The 26,424-nt window shown below is 38.4% G+C and overlaps 1 protein-coding gene across 3 annotated transcripts in view; it reads right to left on the minus strand.

Annotated features, from left to right (window-relative positions):
• Positions 1-26,424, minus strand: part of CENPC (centromere protein C) — a 67,141-nt gene that overhangs the window by 36,549 nt on the left and 4,168 nt on the right. For 2 of the 3 annotated variants that reach the window (XM_067557354.1, XM_067557352.1), the window contains exons 2-13: positions 22,819-22,865; positions 21,749-21,813; positions 21,323-21,423; positions 19,475-19,565; positions 19,084-19,366; positions 18,447-18,650; positions 13,352-13,767; positions 11,154-12,447; positions 9,575-9,613; positions 7,464-7,546; positions 7,028-7,096; positions 2,693-2,797 (exon numbers count right to left, since the gene is read on the minus strand). In XM_067557354.1, coding sequence (XP_067413455.1) covers positions 2,693-2,797; positions 7,028-7,096; positions 7,464-7,546; positions 9,575-9,613; positions 11,154-12,447; positions 13,352-13,767; positions 18,447-18,650; positions 19,084-19,366; positions 19,475-19,565; positions 21,323-21,423; positions 21,749-21,813; positions 22,819-22,865 — 2,797 coding nt within the window. The remainder of the gene's footprint in view (positions 1-2,692; positions 2,798-7,027; positions 7,097-7,463; positions 7,547-9,574; positions 9,614-11,153; positions 12,448-13,351; positions 13,768-18,446; positions 18,651-19,083; positions 19,367-19,474; positions 19,566-21,322; positions 21,424-21,748; positions 21,814-22,818; positions 22,866-26,424) is intronic. The other variant, XM_067557353.1, reaches the window with a different exon arrangement.

Genomic DNA, 26,424 nt, shown 5'->3' on the forward strand with positions numbered 1-26,424 from the left:
AACATGGACAAATTGCTAAGGATGAATACAAAAGAATAGTACAAGCATGCAGGGATAAAATCAGAAAGGCTAATGCACAAAACAAGTTACACCTAACAAGGGACATGAAAGGCAATGTGAAGAGGTTCTATAAATACATTGAGAGCAAGAGAAAGACAAAGGAAAGCATAGGTCCACACTTAACTAGGAAGGAGAGCTAATCACGGATGACACCAAGAAGGCTGAAGTGTTTAATGCTGATTTTGCTCTAGTCTTCCCTTAAAAGCTTGTGATCAGATGTTTAACACAATTAATATTAACAAGGGGGAAGGAAGACAAGTCAAAACAGGGAAAGGACAGGTGAAAGAATATTCAGATTTTAGATTTACATTTAACAATTATCTTTGAGAATTTGTGGAGGATGGGTGAGGTCCCAGAGGACTGGAGAAGGGCAAACATAGTACCTATCTTTTAGAAAGGGAATAAAGAGGACCTGGGGAATTATAGACCAGTCTGACTAACTTTGATACCTGGAAAGAGCCTGGAAAAAAATATTAATCAATTTGTAAGCACCTAAAGGATAATAAGGTAATAATACACAACATGGACTTATCAAGAACAAATCATGCCAAACCAACCTAGTTTCCTTCTTTGACAGTATTACTGCCCTAGCAGATGGGGGAGAAGCATCAGACGTGATATATCTTGATTTTAGTAAGGCTTTTGACAGTCCCACATGACATTCTCATAAATAAACTAGGGCAATGTGGTCTAAATGAATTACTATAAGGTGGTGCACAAATGATTGAAAGACCATAGTCAAAGAGTAGTTATCAATGGTTCAATGTCAAACTGGGAAGACGTATCTAGTTGGGTCCTACAGGGGTCTGTCTTGGGTCTGGTACCATTCATCATTTTCATGAACTGGATAATGAAGTGGAGAGTATGCTTATAAAATCTGCAGATGATGCCAAGCTAAGAGGGGTTGCAAGTACTTTGGAGGACAGAATTAGAATTCAAAATGATCTTGAACTAAGTAAGATGAAATTCAATAAACACACGTGCAAAATACTACTTAGAAAGGAAAAAATCAAATGTAAAACTACAAAATGGGGAAATAACGTACTGCTGAAAAAGCTCTGGGGTTTATAGTGGATCAAAAATTGAATATGAGCCAACATTGTGATGAAATTGCAAAAAAAGCTAATATCCTTCTGGAGTGTTTTAACAGAAGTGCCACATGTAAGATACCGGAGGTAAATGTCCCACTCTACTCAGCAATAGTGAGGCCTCAGCTGGAGTGCTGTGTCCAGTTCTGGGAACTCTAAGAAAGATACGGACAAACTGGACAGACACTATAGCAAGCAACAAAAATGATAAAAGTTTTAGAAAGCTTGACCTATGAGGAAAGGTTAAAAAATTGGGTATGTTTAATCTTGAGAAAAGAAGATTGAGGGGTGACCTGATAAGAGTTTTCAAGTACTTTGTGGGCTTTTATAAAGAGGACAGTGACCAATTGTTCTCCATGTCCACTGAAGGTAGGACAAGTAGTAATCAACTTAATCAATAGAAAGGGATATTTAGATTAGATATTTAGAAAGGTGTTCTTAATATAAGCATAGTTAAGTTCCGTAATAAGCTTTCAAGGGATGTTATGGAATCCACATCATTGGAGGCTTTTAAGAACAGGTTAGACAAACACCGATCAGGGATGGTCCAGGTATGCCTGGTCCTGCCTCAGCAAGGAGGGCTGGACTAGCTGACCTCTCAAAGTCCCTTACAGTTCTACATTTCTATGATTCTAAAAGCAAGAAAAATCATTGAGAGCATAAAGGATTGATCTATCTAGAAAGACTAAAAACTAAGAAATAAAGGCCAGACATTCAAAAGAGCTGAACACAGCTTGGGCTGATTTTTCAAAATTGCTTAGCACCCATTCAGGCACCTAAAACAAGTAGCCAGATATTTAAGAAAAACCTCAGGATCCAGCAGCTTCCACTGAGAACAAAGGGGGCTGAGTTCTTTTGAAAATCTGGTCCTACTTCTAGGTATGTAATAATTAAGGAAGATGAGTCAACTATTTAAAAACAAGGACAATGAAAATGTAGTGAAATCACAGACAATGAGATTAAACAAAGGAAAAATTTAAACTGACATGCAAGGCAAAAATCCTTGATAATGAAATATATTTCACTACTTGCGACATTTTAAAAAAAAACTGGATGTATTAGAACAATAGATAAAGAGAAATAATTCTGCATTGGAAGAAGGATCAGAGTCATCCTAACAGGTCTTTTCTTTTTCTCTTACCTTCATTATTCTGTATTGTATGAGAACACAGATTTGGAGAAATCACTTTATTGTTCCCTTTATGTATATAATATTAACATACAGAAGTAAAGAAAGGTCAGCTTAGTTTTTCTGAGGGTGTTTAACATTTTCTTATGACATCATTTCTAGTTATATATGTTTTAAGGAGAAAAATACCTAATGGGTCTTGGGAGCAAATGAAAGAGAAACTGAGGAAAAACCAACTGAGTCATTTGAGGCCACAGATGGTAGATCACTGCCTATTGATTTGGTTTTTATAATATAAGTATGTTATAATGAATATGAATCAAAGGATTTATTAAAAGAACAAGTCCTAATATATGCTCTGATAATGCACTGAATTAAAATGAAAGACAAGCAGGTATATATTTAAAAGCAATACCTGAAGGTCTCGTCATATAGTTCACACGCTCCCCTCGCCAATACTCCAAAGGCTTTAGTCGTATTCTTTTTGTCCGACGAACATTGGGTGTGTGGGTCGGCATTACTAATGAACAGATTTAAAGAAAAAATAGTTTATACAAGATAAAAAAACCCAGAAGTGATCAGTAGAAAGTCCAACACACTCTTATTAGTTCCTCTAAATCATTACCCCTGTCGGACGCCATAAAGTAAGCCGTCACTTTTCACAGCACAAGACATCTTACAAATTTTGTAGGGATTTGTTTTAAATTGAGCACATTTCACTGTGGTAACTGTAGTGTAGTCAAAGTTGCACTGGCATAGGAGATTGCTGTTTTACAAAATGTGCACTCTTTTGCAGAATTACTGCACGTTGTTTATGTTTCAAACCAAGCTTTTTAAAAAAAATGCAGCCAGCTTTGTGGATAAAATTCAAAATGGAGGCCTACTGGCAAGCACACCAGGACTGGCAACAGTTGAACATTGTTCAATCAGTGCTCTCATCATCAGGTGCTCAGAGATTATCACATTAATTACCATGCATCTATGTGTTAGTCTAGCTTTTATCAAAACAGTGTTTAACAGAATACTGGTACTAAACAAACAACACTGTTTATTAGGCTAATACAGAATATTCATCACATCCTTAACACTTAGGCTATAACTCACTGTTTGTATGACTGCGCGATAAAACAAGCGTTGCCTATAGTATTTCACATGCGCATGTAACACTGTCACATTTTAGTATTTCACCCAACAACAGTCCAACAAGAGTCTCCATACTGATCTTCCATTACATTTTATTCCATTTATCTCATCGACCTCCTGAGGCATGTCACAAAATGGACATCAGGTTTCAGATAGTAGGAGTAGTGAAGAGGCTATACCCATGAATATTTCAGAAGATGACGAAAGGATAGAGTAGGCCCATTAATCAATGAGGAAGGAAAGACAACAACAGAAAACGCGGCAATGACCAAAGCGTTAAATACCCTTTTTGTTTCAGTTTTTACCAAAAAGATAGCAGCGATCAGATGACTAACGTAGAGAACAACAGTGTAAATGGAGTAGGGTCTGTGACTAAAATAGGGAAAGAACAAAGTTAAGAATTACTTAGGGCTAGTCTACACTTAAAACTTACAGCGCCACAGCCGTATTGGTACACCTGTGCCACTGTAAAAGCGCTTGGGTAGCCGCATTAGGTCGGTGGAGAGAGCTCTTCTGCTGACATAATAAAACCACCTAAACGAGTGGCAGTAGCTATGTTGGCGGGAGAGCGCCTCCCACCAACATAGCACTGTCCACACAAGTGCTTATGCGTGCAAAACTTATGTGGCTCAGGGGTGTGTTTTTTCACACCCCTGAGCGACAAAAGTTTTGTCGGCATAAATGCTAGTGTAGACATGGCCTTAGACAAGTTAGATGTCTTCAAGTCAGAAGGGCCTGACAAAACACATCCTAGAATACTTAAGGAACTGGCTGAAGAGATCTCAGAGACATTAGCAATTATCTTTGAAAATTTGTAGATCCTAGAGGACTGGAAAAGGGCAAATTCAGTTCCTATCTATAAAAAGGGGAATAAGGACAACCCAGGGAATTATAGTCCAGTCAGCTTAACTTTGATAACCAGAAAGATAATGGAGCAAATAATCAGTGTGTAAGCACTTAGAAGATAACAAGGTGATAAGTAACAGTCAACGTGGATTTGTCAAGAACAAATCATGTCAAGCCAACCGAATATCCTCCTTTGGTAGGGTAATAAGCCTTGTGGATGGGGGGGAACAGTAGACATAATATACCTTAACTTTAGTAAGGCTTTTGATAATGTCTCCCAGGACCTTCTAATAAGCAAACTAGGGAAATAAAACCTAGATGAACCTACTATAAGATGGATACACAACTAGTTGGAAAATCATACTTAGAGTTATCAATAGTTAATAGTCAAGCTGGAATGGCATATCAAGAGTGGTCCTGCAGGTATGCATCCTGGGTCTGGTTCTATTCAATACCTTCATATATTATCTGGATAATGGCATAGAGAGCACACTTATAAAGTCTGCACATATCACCACTGGGAGGGGTTGCAAGCACTTTGGAGAACAGGATTAGAATTCAAAATGGCCTTGACAAACTAGAGGAATGGTCTGAAATAAATTAGATGAAATTCATTAACGACAAATGCAAAGTACTACACTTAGGAAGGAATAATCAATTGCACAAATACAAAACGGGAAATGATTGCCTAGGAAGAAGTACTGCAGAAAAGGATTTGAGGTTATAATGGATCACAAACCAAATATGAGGATATGTCTACACTGGCGGCAGTGCAGGATCGATTTTGCGGATTCGACTGAGCAGCAGTGAAGACTGGTTCAATCGAACCCAGAAGTCGACTCTGTTAATCCACCCCAGCAAGAAGCGTAGTGCTGTGTCAACAGGAGGGCATTTCCCACGGGCACAGCGCTGTGGAGACACCACGGTAAGTAGACATTAGGAAGTCGACAGGAGATACGCAAGTTACTGTACGTAGCTTGCATATCTCCCGTCGACTGCTGCCAAAATCCATGGCCAGTGTAGACCAGGCCTGAGTCAACAATGCGATTGTTGCAACAAAAAAAAAGCAAACGTTCTGGGATGCATTAGCAGAAGTGTTTGTTGTAAGGAAGACAGTGATACGGCCTCAACTGGAATACTGCGTCCAGTTATGGCTACCACATTCGGGAAAGATGTGAACAAATTGGAGAGTCCAGAGGAAAGGAATGAAAATGACTAAAGGTCTAGAAAACATGACCTACAAGAAAAGATTGAAAACAACTTAGTCCAGAGAAGAGAAGACCAAGGGAGGACATGATAACAGTCTTCAAGTATATGAAAGGTTGTTATAAAGAGGAGGGTGATAAATTGTTCTCCTTATCCACTGAGGATAGGACTAAAAGTAATAATCTTAAATTGTACCAAGGGAGATTTAGGTTAGACATTAGGAAAAATCTTTCTAACTGTAAGCATAGTTATGCACTGAAACAAGTTACCTAGGGAGATTGTGGAATCTCTGTCACTGGAGGTTTCTAAGAACAGATTAGACAAACACTTGTCAAGGATGATAATATTTAATCCTGCCTCAGTGCAGGGGACTAGACTAGATGACTGAGGTCCCTTCCAGTCCTACATTTCTATGATTCTATGAAAACCAGCCTACATGAACAAGTTTCAAGAGTATAATAAGTTTCCTAGGAGGTTGAGAGATCCCTCATCAGCAGGGAAAAAGCATCACTTAGGTCAGGTGATGGTCTCAGCCAAGGTCTCCATGACCTGCAAACCCAGCAGCAACAGGGGATTGACACCCAATCCCCAACACACAGACACAGAGTACAAGTCCCCTCCAAAGTGGCTCTCTCACCCCTACCTATATAGTTCAAGAGAAGAGCAGCTTATATTCAAGAAAGAACCCCAAGGAAACTCCAGGCCTCCCCCCCCAGCAGACATATATGCTGCAGTATGAATTCTCAACTATTCTAGTGTGCTAGCCTCAACGTACAGTGAGACCCTACTATAAATCTTGGACTATACAAGAGGGAATAAGAGCTCTCGCTGCACCCGAAAGCACCTCATGGCGTGGGACTGGTTAAATGAAAACAAAAGACTTCATTTAAGAAAAAAGGGCAAGATCTTTAAAATAGAGAAGTTAGAGTTAAACACCACAATTTATAATATTCATAACAGAAAATGGCAAATGTTACATACCAAAAGGCAAGTATTTAAAATAATTTTTAAAAGACAGAAGAGACCAGAGTTTTAAATGATGAAATAAAAATGAAAGGAGAAAAAACAGAAAATATTTATATTAAATATCATTAAAATTAGCATGACAAAGCTAAAAAATTGTTGAATATACAATTGTTTAAAAAAGAGAAAGTTCAGAGTTTATTCTATATATTGTTATATTTATGGCCAAAGTTTAAATTCATTTTAAAAACTAGATAAAGGTTAATTCTGTTTTTTAAAAAATGGAACTAACATGTCTTGCCTACCATCATGACCACTTCTGCTTGTTTGTTGCATTCCATTCTCACAACCTTGTCATATTTTCAACATAACTGTAGGCTCCTGGGGACTGCACCTTTCTAGGTTTTCACAATGGGACCATAATCTGACTGGGATTATCATACTATTATAACATAAATGATAAAGTTACAACATGCTTCTTTTTCCCCCCTCAAGAGTTTAGTGGGTCTTTATTGGGCATTATTTATTTTAAAATTGGAAACCTAGCTGTATTTCATGGTCTTACATAAAGGAATTTTTAAAATAACCTTACCTAGCTTATGCTTTAGTGGTGTTTTTGACAAAAAATCTCTTAAATCTGTAGTCTTAAACGGTGATACATCTGAAAAAAACAAAATAAATCACCACAACCGGGATTAATGATCACATGCTATTTTTTCCACAGGACTCCAGTCTCATTCAGCCTTATTACACTTACATATAATTCCAAACCAAAGTTATTTCCAAAATTTAGGTAAAACCCAATTTCTGAAGAAGAAAGTCCTAGATATATAAATTAGCACATTCATGGATGACCCTAGAAGACTAAAGAACAGACCTTCTGCCTCTGGGTTTCTCTGACACCTTTCATGATACTGCGTGCAATTTTAAATTCAGTTGAGTAGTGTTTTAAGTACTTTAAATTAAATATGCCATATTCTCTCATATATAAAAAAGGAACTCAAAAAAATGCCACCTTTAAACCTTACCTGAAGATGAATCCTCCCATTCATATTCAATAGGCTTGTCATTTTTTGAAGTAAATTTTATGGAACGTTTCAGTATGGGCCCACTTTAAAAAAAAATAGCATCTGTCTGAAAATGTTCATTTATGAAAAATAAAAACATTATAAAACCAATAGTATCAAATTTCAAAGTTTTTTTTATAATGCAACATTTTGACCCTCTAAATATGTCAAATATTTGTCAACATAATAAGAAACCCATACATTAAGGAAGAGGAAAAGAGGCTGTGGAAACACGATGTAGACATTCCATTGTACATTTGCAGTCTAGTATGAGGAAACGGGAACAAAACCACATATGGTGGACAAAAATTAAATTTATGAAAATATTGTAGAAATGGAGTGGCAGAACATCTGAACTTAAGGGGTTTGTAGGATAGAGCATATGGTATCTATAGATGCCCTGTCACATGGTAGGTAATGCAATGAACTTGGTAGACTGTTTAGTCCAAACAGCAGAAATGCTTGATTGTCAGGCAGCTGGGACACATTAGAAGCCTACAGCAGTCATAAAGAGAAAGTTTTGAACTTGCCCACAGGAGACTGCTGACCTAGAAGCAACACAGTCTCCACAAAACCTTTTCCAGCTAAAGAGGCCATTGGAGCCACTGAGACACTATTCTGGAGTCTTACTATATTCAAGTAAGACTATATACAAGTCTTACTTGATTTAGGGGAAGGAACTGAGGGGCAGTTGGGTCCATGCTCCCTCAAATAAGGGTACCAAACTAGAGAGAGTGTGCACACTGCCCAACAGACATGCTAGCTACCAGCAGCACGTGTGAGCTTGTGTACCAGGGAACACATCATTTAAGCATGTGGATCTATTCAGGCAATTATCTTGAAGGACCAGTTTACTCTAGTAAATATCAGTTCTACATTTAGCATTTATATGGCCCTTTCTGTTGGTAGATCTCAAAGCACATTACAAAAGTGAGGAAATGGCGGTACAAGGGCTAAGTGTTGTCCAAGGTCAGTAGCTGGGAAAGGGAGGAACAGCCAGCCTTCCATGACCTTTTACTGTCCCCATTTATACCAGTAACAGAGAGACCCATCCAGGTCCCACTACCATATGGCTGCCAGTGGACAGAAACTCCCAGAGTTGGAGCTGGACATCCCCCAGTTTCCCAGGGAGCCTTAGAGCAGTCAGAGCTGCATTTCTTCAAATCAGCACTTCATTCTTTGATGTCTTCACTGCTTGCAGTCGGACTGTCAATGACATTTACTGGCATTTAATCCATCTCTCTCATGATGCTTCCTCCGCCCGACAGAGACCATGAACCTTTCCCCACTCCCATCTCTTCTCTACACCAACACTCTTTGCTCCTCATCATTGTGCCTCCTCATCTTTCCCTCCCTTTCCACTGTGTTCCCTAAGTATCTATAAAGGCTTTTTAAAAAATGTTTTAAAAGGAATAGGGAGTGGAGAGAAAAGAGAAAATGGTTTGGAACTTGGACTATGTTAAGACCAGCCCTGGAACTTGATCCTCAGTGGTGTCCTTCCTTCCTCCTTATTGCTGGTTACACTTTAAGACCGTTAGGACTCAATAGTCTGTGTTGAATTATAACCAAAATACTCCACAGCAAGCTGAACATAAAATTCCACCCCCTGAGCTCTGTGGCACTGGTGTGGCAAACCAGAAATTCTGCAGCAACTTCATTTAAATTAAAATATTGAGTTTCATGAATTAAGATATGAAAATTAATAATAAAATCAGCAGATGAACCCCTGTATTATTCATTTTGATATTAAAACTCCCTGACTGGGGATGTATGCATACATATGACTAGCACAATCCCAATCTCAGTTGGGACCCCTATTACTATTAACAATATATTGCTACTGATACTATTATAATATTATTAGTATTATTGATACTACTGTCAACAATCATTTACCAAGCAGAATTTAAAAATGCCAGTCTGATTTAGGATCAAGGTAACAAGTCTCAGAAAAAAGCAAAATCCTGGTGACAGCTCATTTACCCTAGTCAGCAGGTTTTGCAGCATTGCTATTGTGTCTGAGTGCTGAGAAATATTAAAATGACAATTCTACATGCAATAGAGGAAATTACCTGCTATGATTCTTGTTTTCCTCAGGAGCAGAAAAGACTCTAGAAGAAATGCAACTGTTAGTAATCTTACTGAAAGTAATTCTTTATAGTAAAGATGGGCATATAGAAGGAGTTTTAGAAAAAATAAGAGTACAGCACTTAGTTTGGCTGAATCAGAGACAGGCTTCCTCAGTTTTAATGACCAACCATAAATCTAATACTAACTTCACTGCAAGTAAATACTGTCACAAAAGCAAATAGGACATCTCCTACTACATTTGTTAAATGTAATTGATCAAAGTAACAGAGTCCTTTTTTAAAATAAGTAATATCAATGAGTCATAAAACTGCTTGTTCAAGCCCAACACTAAGTAAGTTTGATTACTTTTCTTTATGCTTGTCACTCCTATTTGTACATTACTCTTGGTGCTTACATTAAGGTGAGTGGTAATTTTTAGATTGTAATAATACCTTTGATTATTAATGGAATTTACTTTTTACAGTGTCTTCTGTTTACTATATAAATTCACTCACCTTGGAAAATAAATTCAGTTAATCAATTTGATTTGTTTATAAATAGTTTCTACTCTGTTTAATTTGTGTCCATGTATTTCTAACATTTTCCCCCCACTGTGTGGATGTCATCCCCATAGAATGCTGCTATACCTGGCTTGCAAACACTGCAGAGGACTATAACTATATTACTCAACAAAAAACCCTTGCATAAGCTGCTTCCATAGAACTATGTCTATCAGTCTAGGGTTTTGGAGAATTTGATATTTTACAGATTTAAACATTTACATGATAATAAGAACATACAGTTACATTAGACAGAATAAAAAATTTAGAAACCAGGAAGTAAGTAGTACATATCCTCTTGGATCAGTGCATAAGTGAATTTATCGGATTAGGAGGAAGCACCCTCTTATGGGCAGGTTGTTCCATATTTGTCCACTCTAGAATTTCTTGCACCTTCCTCTAAAACATTTGGCACTGGGCACTATCAGACAGGACACTGGACTAGATAGGCCCACTGGTCTTATCTGGTATGGCATTTCTTAGATTCCTACGTTTTGTAAAAGTATTTTACCAAAAAAAAGTGAGGCCTCCAACTCAAGTTGACTGCCACCCTTTAAAATGTAACGGATTACTTTTTTAAATGAACAGCCATTAATATAAATTCAAGTCTGAGTTTCTTCTTAAGACTTTACAGAAAATGTATGGAATTATTCCATGCCTTGGATTAGTAAATACCCTAAACATATACCCCTTCAAAATTAATTTCACAGAAACAACGTAATACTAAAATTTTCCCCTATGGGTACCTTTCCATACTGAATCTGGTACTATAGCATCACAAGAGGACTCTTCACAAGACAAAATATTAGGTCCCCATTGCAAGAAAACCTTGGATTTGTCAGCCCATGTTTAGTAACGGCTTTTTAATTATACCACTTCATTTAGCTGCTTATTACTGATTTATGGAGTTCTAATCTGTATTGTATACTTTAATTGCTTTGTAATGCCTCTATTTTGGCAGAACATGTTTTATGAACCATTAAATTGTACATTCATTTAAAAAGTACACAAAACCACTTACTGTGATTGGTGGACATTACTCTTTTTTTTATATTTTATTTTCACAGATGCATTTGACTTCTTGTGTTTTTGTTCTGCCATGTCCTGGCCAGAAGAATCCGTGTGATCTGTTGTATTCCCAGGTTCAGCATTTTCAGGATTTGAACAAACAATCATATTTGTTCTTTGATTAATCCGAGTAGCTGTCTTCCATGAAGATTTAGCTGATGATCTTTTCCCCTCACCAACATCTTGTATATTGTCTATGCAATTCTGTGATGGTTCTTTAGATTTTATAGGAGTTTTAGTATATATATTACCAGATGATTCTATTGAATATATGACGTTTTTAGGTTTGGGGGACTTAAGGGACTTCTGTAATGAAGAAGTCACTTTGTTTGATTTTAAAAGCTCTCTTTCATCTTCCTCCTCTATGGACTCACTTTCAGAACTCTCCTCTGAGATTTGTACCCTAGATTTTCTACTATTGGATTTAAGAGCAGATTTTTTAACTTTGTTTCTTCGGTTTTCTGCCAGTTTTTTAGATGATGTAACTTTTGAAAGTTTCTGCTTAGCAGTTTGTTTCTTGTGGGATGAACATACAGCAGTTTTTAAAATGGACTGGGAAGATTTTGGAAAATTATGATCCTCTTTTGAAGATGCAACCTTGTCTTCAGGTTGCTCATCTATATTACAAGATCCAAAGGATTCTTCATTCGGTATTTCTGTTGGTTTATATTCTGTATCAGACGTATCGGTGTCTGATTTGGATAGTGAATGTATGATGTTTTTAGGTTTGGGGGACTTAAGGGACTTCTGTAATGCAGAAGTCACTTTGTTTGATTTTAAAAGCTCTCTTTCATCTTCCTCCTCTATGGACTCATTTTCAGAACTCTCCTCTGAAATTTGTACCCTAGATTTTCTACTATTAGATTTAAGGGCAGATTTTTTAACTTTGTTTCTTCGGTTTTCTGCCAGTTTTTTAGCTGATGTAACTTTTGAAAGTTTCTGCTTATCAGTCTGTTTCTTGTGGGATGAACATAAAGCAGTTTTTAAAATGGACTGGGAAGATTTTGGAAAATTATGATCCTCTTTTGAAGATGCAACCTTATCTTCAGGTTGCTCATCTATACTACAAGATTCAAAGGATTCTTCATTCGGTATTTCTGTTGGTTTATATTCTGTATCAGACATATCGGTGTCTGATTTGGACAGTGGCAAAGTGAATATTCTGGGTATCTGTTTCAGGGCCATGGACTTTTTCTCGTTTGTGGTCCCTATGGATTTTTGTCCGTGTTTATGTTTTTTACTGTCTTCTGCAAACATACAAAAATGCACATATTAACTCCTTTCCTTTGTAAAAACCACAGAAATAACTTTATATATAAAACTATATCATATGGTTATTAACTGAAATATCATGAACATAAGGTTTTCCCTGGTGGGCAGTTTTCACTTAAGGGTTCTCAAAGCAGTGCCATCTAGTGAACATTCTGCGTACAGTGGTAAATATTCAGTGTACCACATTCTATTTACCTACTCAGTCCTAATCTCTAATCTAGAAAGATTTGCAGCAATTTTTATCTCACATAGCTGCTTCCCAGTCAACTTTAAACTCTTCCTGTTAAGTAACTCTCCCCATCACTCCCCAAATGCTGATTTCCTGCAGACAAACCTCTAGCTCCTTCCAAAGTTGGGAGTGGAACACAGATGGTACCCCGTTCTTGGGGAAATGGGGAAGCAAGTTAACATGGCTACCTTCCCTAATAATTCCACATGTGGTCAAGGGTGAAAAGAGTCACTGTTGTTTCCCTCACTGCCATACATCTTCCCCCCGCCCCCTTTCAACTGATCCTTTCCTCCCATTCAGGATCCTCCCAAATTGCCTCCCAACTGCTGTAATCTTAAAAAGACCCAGAAATAAAGGAACTAAGGAATATTTTCCTATATTCCCTATTCCCTGTTTTAACATCCCCTGGAATCAATCAAAACATCCCCAAAGAGATCAGCTCCACAGGAGGACCACCACCATTTTAAACCAAAGGAAAAATTCTTCAGTTGCCAACACATTCAGTTAAGAACATGCAAATCAAGAGCAGAAGGATCTCCACTAATAGGGAGTCGTTTTCTTTTATCATAATTCAATTTTTAACATTTGCCTTCATAAGTACAAAAATCCAAAGTGTCTTTACATCTTGATCTGCCTTAAATATGGCTTACCCACATGAGGACCGCTTTGCCTTAGAGATTTAACAGCATCTTCCTTTTTGGCAGACAACCCTATATTTGTATCTGAAGCATTTTGTAACTCATCTTGTCTCTCTTCAGCAACATTACATGTTTTCACTGTCGACTGTTCCACACGAGTCAATTTAACAGCTACTTCATTCTGTGCCTTCCTATCCTTGCGTTTCGTGCTTTCTTGTACAATTGCCTTTTTTCTTTCAGAAGGCTGAGATTTTGGCACAGGCTTTGCTAAGGCCCGTTTCTCTATTTTTTTGTTCCTTTTGGGGATTGAAAACCAGGGTGTAGAAGAAAAACTATCCGATTCATCAATCAAAAACTCACACTCATTTTCCATTCCTAAATCTAAATCTTTTACAGGAGAGGGGGGTGGTGCTACTGAGGCTGAATACCTACGGATAAAAATACAAAAAAGGGTTATTTTCTCCGGTAATTTGATTTAGCAAATAAAGACAGTTTGAAAATAAATGAGACAAAGTATTAAAGGAAAGATAAATGCCTCAAATGTTTTGGGTTATTTACCGACTATATAATATCTGAGGGGAAAAACCACCATTAATTTGAGCATTGTACTACTATGGACAATATAACAATCCATACAGCAATATAATTAAAAGTTTAACTTGTTTTTCCTGGAATGTTCTTCCATACTTTACACTTGCCTGTACAAGATTTTGAGAAATTGTCTTAAACCAACTGGAAATAATGGGTTTCTGGTTTTCATTCCAAAATAAAGGAAGATGGTTTAATTCAATTTGGCTTTCATCTCTGAGCAGCATTCAAATGCTTCAAGTTAAAAACCCTCAGAGTTTAACCCTGCAAATCTAACAGTGACTTCATAACATCTGAGCACATTACAAGGTACTACTTTGACTGCAGATTCATCATCCCATCTTGTTGTCTCACTGGCCACTTGACGAAATAGGGACACAGCCCCTTTTTTTCCCTATCTGTGACCTCAGGTTTGTACCTGATCACTAAATCAGACATTTTGAAGAGCCATAACACTGCTCCCACCTGACCCCTACCCAGCTAACTTCCTCTCCCATTAACTTAAACTTCCTGAAAAGCAATATTCTATCCCATGCTAAGAACCACACACCCAACTTCCACAGAGTTCAGTGGCTCTTAAAAGACACTCCCACACAGCCTTGCCCCAGCATAAATCCATCTCCACCCCGCTCAGAAACTACTGTTTTTGTATTGAAGCCACAAAAAACTAGAAGTTACACACTACTTTGGTGGTCAAACAATCTATGACAAAATATTGTATTGGCAGATATAAGCAAGAACAATAAATGTCAAACCATAAAGATACAAAATTGGTTAAGTTGCTTGATTAGTTCTCATGTTATCACTTGGACAGCACACAGGCTATTGAATGCATTATGCACCTCCATGATATTTTGACCTGAGCCAAATGTGGTACATTACAGTGTAGGATGCCTGTGAAACACAGATGTCTGTTGGAACCCTCCAGCCTTCATGTTCTACGTCTTCCCAGAGGTTTTTTTCCACCCTACTTTCACTGGGACAAAGTCAAAGATTATTTTGCCAAGGAAGTTGGTAGGCAGTCAGAGCAGATAACCATACTAGAGAGTGCTGGGCAACTGTTCAAGTGAGCAGAGCCTGTTTAGTTAGTAAATGGATCATTTCATTTGACTTGAATTTGTACCATTTGATGTTTTCGATCATTCGGAGATACTTCATCTGAACTATATCCAACTTCTTCTCAGTCTTGACAGGGAAGGGCTGTGTTTCAGTAAAACAGATCAGAATACTGACCAGTAGCTTCGTCTCTTTACTTATCAAGGTGTATGGTTTGCAAGACATTCTTGATAAGGGGCCACATTACTGACAACACTTCTTGATGTCACTCATATTAACAACAGAGCTGAGGTAGGTGAAATCACAGATGATCTCAACTGGGTGGTCACCCACTAAGATGCAGGAGCCCTCAGTGTGTTCGAAATCATTGACTGGTACAATTTTGGTTTTACCCACAATTAATTTTTAGGCTGACATTTGTAAATGAGCTTTGCAGAGCTTTAAGTGCCTCAACTAGCTTGTCCATCGATTCAACAACTAATGCTATGTCATCGACAAAAATCAATGTCAGTGAGGTTCTTGTCATCAAGGCATATGCCTAAAATGCATTTACTTAGTTTCTGATCAAGCACAGAGCCTATAAAAGCACTGGAGAGTTCTGAGCAGCAATGCACCCATGTCAAATGCACAACCTACTTCAAAAGAAGATGGGTTTTTCCCCATTTACAAGAATGCATCTTGAAGAGTCATCATCTAAGAGACAGAACATTGCACAGAGTTTTTAAGGGAGGCCTGCAAGTTTTCAAGATCAGCTAAAGAAATTCCTTGTCAACAGAGTCAAAGGGCCTTTGGTATCCACAAATGCAATGTGAATGGGGCATGTGAATTCTCGTATCTTCTCAATAAGCTTGCACACCATGAAAATTTGCTCCATCGTGAAATAGCCAAGACTAAAGGCAATTGGGTGTAGTCTTCTCTTGCTCCTTAAAATATCAGCAGCTCAGGCCAACAAACCAGAAACAAAAACTTTCCCCAGGACAGACAGAAGAGTAACGCCCCAACAGTTACAACAGTCTCATTTGCTGCCTTTACATTTCCAAATTAGTAAAATAAGGCCTTTTTCTCAGTCGGATGGGACTGACTCTGTTCTCCAGATGATACTGAACAGCAAGTGAAGCCACAAAAGAACAGCTGGCCATGGCATTTTAACAGTTCTGCAGGAATTCCAGATTTCTGCCACCTTATTTACCCTTAAGCTTCTTTACATCTCTGTGGATTTTGTTAATAGTAAATTTGCTAGGATCAAATAGTGCGGAATAGGTCAACTCAGCAGCAGCCTTCAGGTCAGGGTCAAAAGAAATTGTGGGCGCATTTAGTAGCTGGCTGAAATGTCACGCACTCTGCCTCTGTGCTTATTAGCTGACAAGAACTGCACCTCACTGAGTGAATGACCTTTCTCGTCACTGATGTCTCTCAAGCGTTTAAACACAAAGGCGATGTCATTTCCAGTAGAAGCTCTCTCTAGTGGCTTTAGCTTCCATAAAAATTTTGCCATCAGTGTGTATTGCTTTTTTTTTTTATTCCACAAGCGCCATTTAGCTTACAATGCATGACCATATCACCTCTCAAATGACCCGCATGACACAGTTCAACGATGGTTAAGGTATTAACAGAGACCCAGGACTTGCTGGCTCTTTTTCTGGGACCAATGACAGCCATAGGAGCATCAATATTCTCTGCCAGAGTCTCGAAACTGTTCAAGATTTCAACTGCACAGCAGTTTCAAATGCTACTGATTTTTATGTTACATAACTCAAATTTTGGTAACCCAAGCATCCCTTTGCCTGCATTTTTTAATTTCAGATGGAAATAAATGTACAAAAACGATTAATAAAAAGCAATGTCAGAATTAAGACTTAGATTCATAGCTTTGGAGGCCAAAAGTGATCACTTTGATCATCTAGTCTGGGAGCTCATGTTCAGCTGATTATCCACCACTACCCCCAAATCTTTTCCAAAGTCACTGATGAAAGATGAACAGAGTCCCCCATCCAGTAAGTATGGCCTACATATATTCTGTTCCTAAATTTATACATTTACAGTTAGTCACATTAAAACACATATTGTTTGCTTGCACCCTGCTTATCATCATATCCAGATCACTGTCTATCAGTAACCTGTCCTCTTCCATTATTTACCACTCCCCCCCATCTGTGACATCTGCAAACTTTATCTGTGGTGATTTTATGGTTTTCTTTCAAGTCATTAATAAAAATATTAAACAAGGGATCAAAAATGGATCCCTGTGGGACCTTACTGAAAACACACCTGTTCGATGATGATTCCCCATTTACCCTTACATTTTGAGACCTATCAGTTAGCTAGCTTTTAATACATTTAATGCATGCCCCCATGTTAATTTTATATCGTTCTAGTTTTTTAATCAAAGCGTCATGTGGTACCAAGTCAACCACTTTACTGAAGTCTAAGTATATTACATCAACAGTTACCTTGTAATCTAATAAAAAGATATCAAATTAGTTTGATGGGATCTATTTTCCATAAAAGCATGTTGATTGGAATTAATTACAGTATCCTCCTTTTATTCTTTATTAATCAAGTCCTGTATCAGCTGCTCCATTATCTTGCCTGGGATCAATGTCAGAGTGACAGACCTATAATTACCCAGGTCATCCTATTTATCCTTTTTAAATAGTGATGCAGCATTAAGCTTTCTTCCATTCTTCTGGAACTTCCCCAGTGTTCCAAGAATTACTGAAAAAATCAACATTAATGATTTAGCAATCTCCTCAACCAGCTGTTTTAAAACTCTTGGATGAAAGTTTTCTGGACCTGCTGATTTAAAGATGTGTCTAACTTTAGTAGCTGCTGTTGAACATCCTCCTGAGATAGTAATGGAATGGAAAGTGTGTTATTTATGGACTACATCATCAACTGGTTTTCTCCCCAAATACAGAACAAATATTTATTGAATGCTTCTGCCTTTTTTGCATTACTGTTGATAATTCTACCATTTCCATCTAGTAATGGACCAATACCATCGTTAGTAATCTTTTAGTTCCTAATCTACTTAAAAACTCCTCCTTATTGTCCCTAGCTCCGCTGGCCACAGATTTCTCGTGTCCCTTTGCTTTCCTTATCAAATTTCTACCATTCCTGCCTTCTGATTTATATTCACTACTATCAGCTTCCCCCTCCTTACATTTTTTATATATTACTTTTTTTTTTTTTTTTTTTTTTTTTTTTAAACAACTGCCTTCACTTCCCCTCTAAACCTGATCCATTTTTTAACCACTATAGCCTTTTTCCTCAATTGTGGCTTTTTGGGCACCTTAAAAACACTTTATAAATAACTCCCATTATTTCTAATTATCATTATCATTCAATTATCATTACTTTTAGTAATCATTCAGTATTAATTAGATAAGGTTTAAATGTATTGCTACGGTACTTCAGATTGTGTTAATTACTTGCTAAATAATTAAGTTTTACTTCAGTATACCTTTTTTCAATGGTTCCTGTTGTCATAGCCACTAAAAACGCTGAAGAAAGGGACTTCTTTTTCTGTTCAGAAGGCACAGTATCACATTTTGTTCTTTCCACTGGAACTCTCTGTTCTTCTGTCCTTGCCTGAGGGCCTTCTGACCTTTGAGCTTCCATCGGTCTCTTCATCATTGCTGGAGTTGCTTGTTCATTAAGATTTGATCTAAACATAAGAAAATATTATTTAGAATTGATACATTTAATCTCTAAATGTACTTTAAGTTTCCTCCTAGATCCTTCACCAGTTTACATGATCAGTTTCTTTAAAAAGTTTTGAAAATATGCCATTATGCTAACAGCAAAGATTCTGGCAAGCAACTTAAAATATAGTTTTGCAAGTGATTATTTTAGCAGCTCAACATTTCTATTTTCATGACACTCTGATGTAGAGTCTAATATTAATTTCTTCTACCATGTCTCAAATTGAAGTGACTGTGCAAAAAAAATGTTGAAGGAACCAGGACTATCCAATACTCACACAGTCTCATTTTAATCACTACTTCTTGTCTTAAATTTAACTGTGAGCACTGAAGAGTGCTATAAAAGTATAATTTTCAAACATTTCTTTTGTATGTTTAGCAAGCGAAGCAACTTACAAGTGTACAGATGTTTCTGCTTCCTCAACAAGAAGAACAGGTGATCCGATGATCTCATAATTATTCTCATCATCAGAGATGCCAGAAGGGCTTTGACTTGATCTTTCAACATCTTGTGATATACTATTTGCTTTTTTGTTAGAACCGAGAGGATCACCAGCATCAAAAAGATCATCTTCACTTAAACTTGTATCTTCTTTAAACTCATGCCCCTCTTTTTTGTTAGAGCTGACTATGTCATCAAGTGCCTTAGATTTCTGATGTGCTTCAGGTGACTGTCCTGCTACAAATATTAAATAACATTAGCTTTTTCATCTCAGAAAATATTAATGTAAAAATCCCAAGAAATAATTACTCCAAAATGTAACAATTCAATGATACTAGCACCAACCTGAACTGCTGATTGATTTTACTGGTGATGCAACTGAAGAGGATGTATAATTAAATGTCTTCTTCACAGAGTTAAATAAACCTGAATTCAGCTGTAATATTTGAAGTGAACAGTGGAAGAAGTAGAAAAGAAAAAAGTTTGTTATGATACAGCAACAGTAAAAATATTAAATATAAATCCTTCCACTACACAACTATTTTCTTATCCTAATCTTATTTTAAATCATTTAAAAGCAGATTCTCATCACAATTTAACACTTACATTTCCAGTCATTTAAAACTGTCAGTAATGTGATTACAACATTCAAGATAGGCCTTGTCTACACCAGCACTTGTGCCAGCAAAACTTTGTTGCTCGGGAGTGTGAAAAACACCACCTCAGCGACATAAATTTTGCCAGCATAAGCACTTGTATGAACAGAGCTATGTGGGCAGAAGACGCTCTCCCGCCAACATAGCTACTGCCGCTCATTTAGGTGGCTTTACTATGTCGGTGGGAGAGCTCTCTTCTGTCGACATAACACGGCTACACAAGCACTGTTACAGCATCACAGATGTACTGATACAGTTGTGCCACTGTAAGTTTTAAGTGTAGACTAGCCCCAATTAAACCACTGCATGCTAGTCACCCCATGATTCAATTCTTAGTCCTGTAAGATGCTTGGAAAGTTATTTATCATCTGCATCAACATAGGTTGATTTAATTAATTTAAATCACCATTTTTTTAAAAAAAAATCACTCAGATGAATCACAGAGGCTTTGTAAAACTAATTTGAAAATTTGTGCTATTGAAACTTTAGTTTAACATATAAAAAACTAAATTATGAGAGGGATGTTAATACCACTGCTGATGAAGTATTATTTGATTTTTACAAAAATGTTATAACCAAAACAAAATACCGAAAATTAAGGCCCTGACTCTGCAAATCCTTAAGCAGGTACTTGAATTGTTCTACTGACTTTAATGAGACTATTCAGGTGTTTAAAATTAGGCAATGTGCATGAATGATTGCAAAATCAGAAATTAAAATTATATGATTAAAAACCTCTCAGTGTCATAAAATCTTTGTTGCTTTAAAACAAAACTGCTTCATGGTGAAAATACAAATACATTAAATTTCAATGCATTAAAGTTACTGTGAACTTTTTTATACACTGGCCAAAATTTTCAAAAATTGGAGTCTAAAGTTAATCTTCTAAGGCTCAGATTTAGGCACCTTAGGGTGGGATTTTCAAAAGCACCTAAGTAACTTAAAATCAAAAGTCTCATTGACTTCAAAATAAAAATCATGATAGACTGTTATTGCCTGATCAAAGCAATTCAGTTTTATTGAATTGTGGAAGTTAAATGTAACAGAAGGTGGTTTTGGTTGTAAATATAGGCCAGGCCAGTGGTTCTCAACCTTTCCACACTACTGTACCCCTTTTCAGGAGTCTGATTTGACTTGCGTACCCCCAAGTTTCACCTCACTTAAAAACTACTTGTTCACAAAATCAGACATAAAAATACAAAAATGTCACAGCACACTATTACTAAAAAATTGCTTACTTTCATTTTATCTGTATGAAATTTTAGTTTGTATGAACTTCGCTAGTGCTTTTTATGTAGCCTTTTGTAAAACTAGGCAAATATCTAGATAAGTTGATGTACCCTCTGCAAGACCTCTGCTTACCCCTGGTTGAGAGCCACTGCAGTAGAGGGCTAAATTATGCCACAAATATAAAGAAAATGTACTGACTGTTTACATCAAGAGATGCATGTATAAAACTCTGTCCAGTGGCAACAAATGCACACAAAGGAAACTGTTCCCCACACCAGATACACTGTAGTTAATACAAAAAACTTACCTCTCTGTTCAGCAATAAATTATCCTCCTTCTGATTTAAAATGACAGGGGTTGAGCAATGTGTTATGCTTGGAGAATTTAATGTAGAATCACTAGCACAATCTAAAAAGAAAAAACTAACTGTAACAAGAGAAACGGAATAGTACATAACTTGCATGTTTTAAAATATATGATTTACTCTGACTTAACGAGAAAAAATCCAGTCAACAGGGAAAGATATAGTTTATGTAACAGGTTATAGTGCAGTTTTCATGTATTTTTATAAAGATCATTGCATTTTTTGCATTACGCTATAGACATCCTACATGAAAAATCACATCGCTTATACAACTACTCGTTTTCCACTAGGTGAGTTTGAGAGTGTTACGACTTGCTCATAAAATGATAAATCAAAAATGCTAATGACAGACAAAAGTTAGAAGCTTACTTTCAAAACAATCATGTATAATTTTCAGTACATTTTGGCCAGGCTGTATGGTAATCTGTTGTTTTCTAGAGGGAAGAGGAAAAAAATACATTTAAAGAATCATTTGCAGTAAAATGTTACCTATTTAAAATTTGCATGTAGCCTGTTAATCTCAGCATATGCGGCAGAAGCACTACGGTTGATGTTACATAATGGTTTCCATTGTCATCAGTATTTCCACAAGTCCATAACTTCCCATAAACTTTCACTTTTCACTAACCATGATTAGTTTTCTGAATGAAGATGAGTTTGATCTGTTATTTTTTTTTAAATTCAAGGGAAAATAGCTCAAACAATGTTGAGCGTGAGGGGAGTGAAGGAACATCTTCCCATAAAACAAAATGCACAATTTTTTTTCTTTAAAGTACTTTACAGGTAAAACTGTTTGAAGCCGAAAGGTGAAATCTGGCATGAGAGCAGCCCTCACTGGGTAACACAGCCTCTTTGACCCGTAGCTGGATAGAAGAGGCCTGTAAATCCTCTATCCCCACCGCCAAGACATCTATCGAACTTTGGATGGCTAAAATCAATGCTCTGAGAAATATCCTGGGGCCTGAGGAGGGAGCATCAACAGGCCCTACCTCCACTCATTCTCATACCCAGAGTAGATCAATGGGTTTCTGGATCGGGTAATGTAGTAGCTAAGAAGCAAAAAGCAGGATTAAAGTTGTGTGTACAACCTAAACACTGGTGTTACCCAACTTCTGAGTGACCAACTATGCACTTTCTTGTCAATGTTCACCTTCTAATAGTCTATTTAACAGAGGATTGTTCAACTGTCCAGGACATCCAAAAGAAAAAAAAAAATCAGATGCTTAGAGTATAACTACTTTAGTATTTCACATCAACTTCCAAATAGCCACATCACAAAAATAAAAGCAAAACACTAAGCACATCTGATAACCAATTTAAAGGGATATAGCGGATAGACTGAAGTTCTGATATTAACCTACTGATATAAACCAACATAACCTTCACAAGTGGTGAGTGTCTAAGAATTAAAATGTAAAATATAAGCACAAATTAATTACCCTGCTCCGTAGCAGAATCTTGCTCTGTAGTCTTTTTTTAAATGATTCTGTTAAGAAACAAAAGTCAATGTCTTACTATCAAACATGCTATCACTTGAAAAGGAAAAGAAATGGAAATTATTTAACCAATTCTTGTTCCCTTAGTACATCACTCCAGAGGATTCCCAGGCATGGGCTTTCTGCTGGTGTAAAACAGGTAGGAAATCCCTCACTTCAAGCTTTCTGGCCCTCTACAGTACTGGTAGGTGAGCCCACATTTATACCAACAGCCAATAACTCCGCTTACTTCCAAAACAGAGGTGTAAAGCATCCAGTCTGCATGACTTAATTACGTGGCCCACACGACATTCAGATTCTCCAGAATCTAAGCTTTCGTTTTAAAAAAAACTTTCATCATGACTACAGAGATAATTTTTCTAACTGAACAATGAAAGTAACTGATGCAGTCGTGTCTCCCTGAGTCTGCAGGCCACCTGAAACAATGATTCAATGAACTCCTATATCTTCTATTAATCTGATTGGACCTTCAACTCAATGTTGACATTGAAGTCTCATTTAAATGGTTTAATCAATGATCATTTCAGTGGATGGAATGAAGAGGTGACTGGCTCTGTGGTTGTGGGGAAAGCGGTGGACGTGATATATCTTGACTTTAGCAAAGCTTTTGATACAGTCTCCCACAGTATTCTTATCAGCAAATTAAAGGAGTATGGGTTGGATGTATGGTCTATAACAGCGGTTCTCAACCGGTGGTACGCGTACCACCGGTGGTACTTCGAAGAATGCTGGGTGGTACGCGAGCCGTACCGCGCCGCCGAAATTCCCCCCCCTCCCTCCACCACCGTGAAACCCCGCTGCCACTGCAAGTCCCCCCCACCCACCCACCGCAGCGAAACCCTGCTGCCGAAAAGGGACAAACGGCAGGAGGGTTTCGGCGGAGCGCATTGTTCCCCCCATGTAACCCCGCCGCCGCCGAAAGTCCCCCCCGCCGCCGAAAGTCCCCCCCCCCTCCTTTTTTTCCCCGAGTGGTACTCAGGTCAGGTACAGTCAGGTCAAGTGGTACTCGGGGAAAAAAAGGTTGAGAACCGCTGATCTATAAAATGGATAGAGAGCTGGCTCGATCATCGGGCTCAATGGATAGTGATCAATGGCTTGATGTCTAGCTGGCAGCCGGTAACAAGAGGAGTGCCCCAGGGGCTGGTCTTGGGGCCGGTTTTGTTCAACATCTTCATTAATGATCTGGAGGATGGGGTAGATTGCACCCTCAGCAAGGTTGCAGACATTAAGCTAGGGGGAGTGGTAGATACCCTGGAAGGTACGGACAGAATACAGAGGGACCTAGACAAATTGGAGGATTGGGCCAAAAGAAATCTGACGAGATTCAACAAGGACAAGTGCAGAGTCCTTCACTTAGGACGGAAGAATCCCATGCACAGCTACAGACTGGGGACCGATGGGCTAGGCAGCAGTTCTGAAGAAAAGGACCTGGGAGTTACAGTGGATAAGAAGCTGGCTATGAGTCAGCAGTGTGCCCTGGTTGCCAAGAAGGCTAATAGCATATTGGGCTGCATTAATAAGAGCATTGCCAGCAGATCGAGGGAAGTGATTATTCCCCTGTATTCAGCATTGGTGAGTGTTACCAGATTTGCCCTTTACCTTGGGGTATGCTCATTTATTAGGAAGGGGGGGGGTGATTCTATTAATGTACTGCTTGTGTTACTTGTGTGTTCATATGACTACAAGTCCCCTCTCAATGGAACTATCTTGCAGGACCTAAGATTTTCGGGGGTGGGTTCCTCCGGCCCCAAATTCAGATAACCCCCCCACATATACAAACACACATTCCAGATTAATCAAGTGCGTCTGAGCGGACCGGGCTATCAGCACTCTCAGCTGACCCCTTATATGTCCCTGAACTCAGCAGGCTGGGTGACACAGCACTTTCAGCGGCCACCCTTATATGCCCCTGGACTCCACAGGTTAGGCAGAGCAGCATTTCTCAACTGCCCCTCACCATTCTACAACTGTTCTAGTAGTAACCCCCTTGATGAGCAAACCCCATAGGATTTTTGGGCACTCCAGGGATCTTTGGCTTAGGTAAAAGAAGCATTGCTGCACAGCAAGATAGGAAAGCCAAGAACACAAAAGAATAAATGAAGTTTGGAGACAGAGATTGGCAACCAGCGTGATTATAAGAGTTAGTTTATTGCCAGGTATATAAAACTTATGATACTAATAGTAATATCATACAAGGAGAGAAAAACAATCAAACGCTTACAATACTACACAATTACAGTTGGGGTATTAGAGAAAGCTATCCCAGGTTTGACTACAAAAGTAGAAAGTTATACCTGGAGGGAGGGAGGAAAGGAGAGAGGGAGGGAGCGAGTGAGTATTGGGGGAAGATGAGAGGGCGGGTCTCACCACTCCGTGCGACTCAAAGGTTCCCAGGAGACAGGCTGTTCAGCTTAGGGTTCGGAGCGCTTGAGACAGGCAGAGCCCCCAACACGATCAGTCAGGAAAAGGGGAAGTTCCAGTGGAGCTGATGCAGCATTTGGATCCAGGCATCAGAGCCAGGGTTTGAACTTGGGTTGGGGTTTTTGTAGGGAAGAAACAATGGTTCAAGGGAAAACACCAGTTTTGTTTATGGTAAACAATGACTCAAGGGAGTATACCAGAGTGGTTTTCTTTATGCTGGACAATAGAAGCTGATCATTCCTGGCTATGGGCAGTGTTCCTTGAGGGAGCTCACAATGCAATCAGGTAGATTCAGTGTTTTGGAGATCAATAACTAGAATGGTCTGATAACTGTGGAGCTGGGTGTGTGCAGGTGTGGGTTCATTTACATCAGGAGCAGAGAACTCCCATCATGCAGTGCATCCCTGCTTTGCCAATCCCAGAGTTCAGTGCGGTTCCTGCTTTACAGCTTGGTTCTCCATTCAGTATGCTAATTCTTGTTCCATCTTCGATGTAGATGAGGCTTCTGTTCTCCACTCGATGTGCTAATTGAGATACCTCCTTTTTACATCTTTGATGTAGATGAGGCTAGGGGAGTTGCCTTAATCCTATCACCCCTGTTTGGAGGGGTTTAGGTGTGTCTCCCACTGCCTTTTCCTTGCTTTTAGTTTCTGGTTCAAGCAGAGGCTGGGGGCTGATTCAGGTGAGACAGAGAGAGTAGCAGTTTTGTGCCCTGGCTCCCCAAGAACACCAAGCTGACAGGTAACAGAGGCCGTATTTGGAATATTGTGTCCAGTTTTGGGCCCCCCACTACAAAAAGGATGTGGACAAGATGGAGAGAGTCCAGTGGAAGGGAACAAAAATTATTAGGGGGCTGGAGCACAAGACTTATGAGGAGAGGCTGAGAGAACTAGGCTTGTTTAGTCTGCAAAAGAAAAGAATGAGGGAGGATTTGATAGCAGCCTTTAACTACCTGAAAGGGAATTCCAGAGAGCATGGAGCTAGGCTGTTCTCAATGGTAGTAGATGACAGAACAAGGAGCAAGGTCTCAAGTTGCAGTGGGGGAGGTTGGATATTAGGAAAAAGTTTTACATTACGAGGGTGGTGAAGCACTTGAATAGGTTACCTAGGGAGGTGGCGGAATCTATC

This window comes from Emydura macquarii, unplaced genomic scaffold, assembly GCF_026122565.2.
Source record: "Emydura macquarii macquarii isolate MOO-44397 ecotype Brisbane River unplaced genomic scaffold, CSIRO-AGI_Emac_v2 contig_1790, whole genome shotgun sequence".
Taxonomy (NCBI): Eukaryota; Metazoa; Chordata; order Testudines; family Chelidae; genus Emydura; species Emydura macquarii.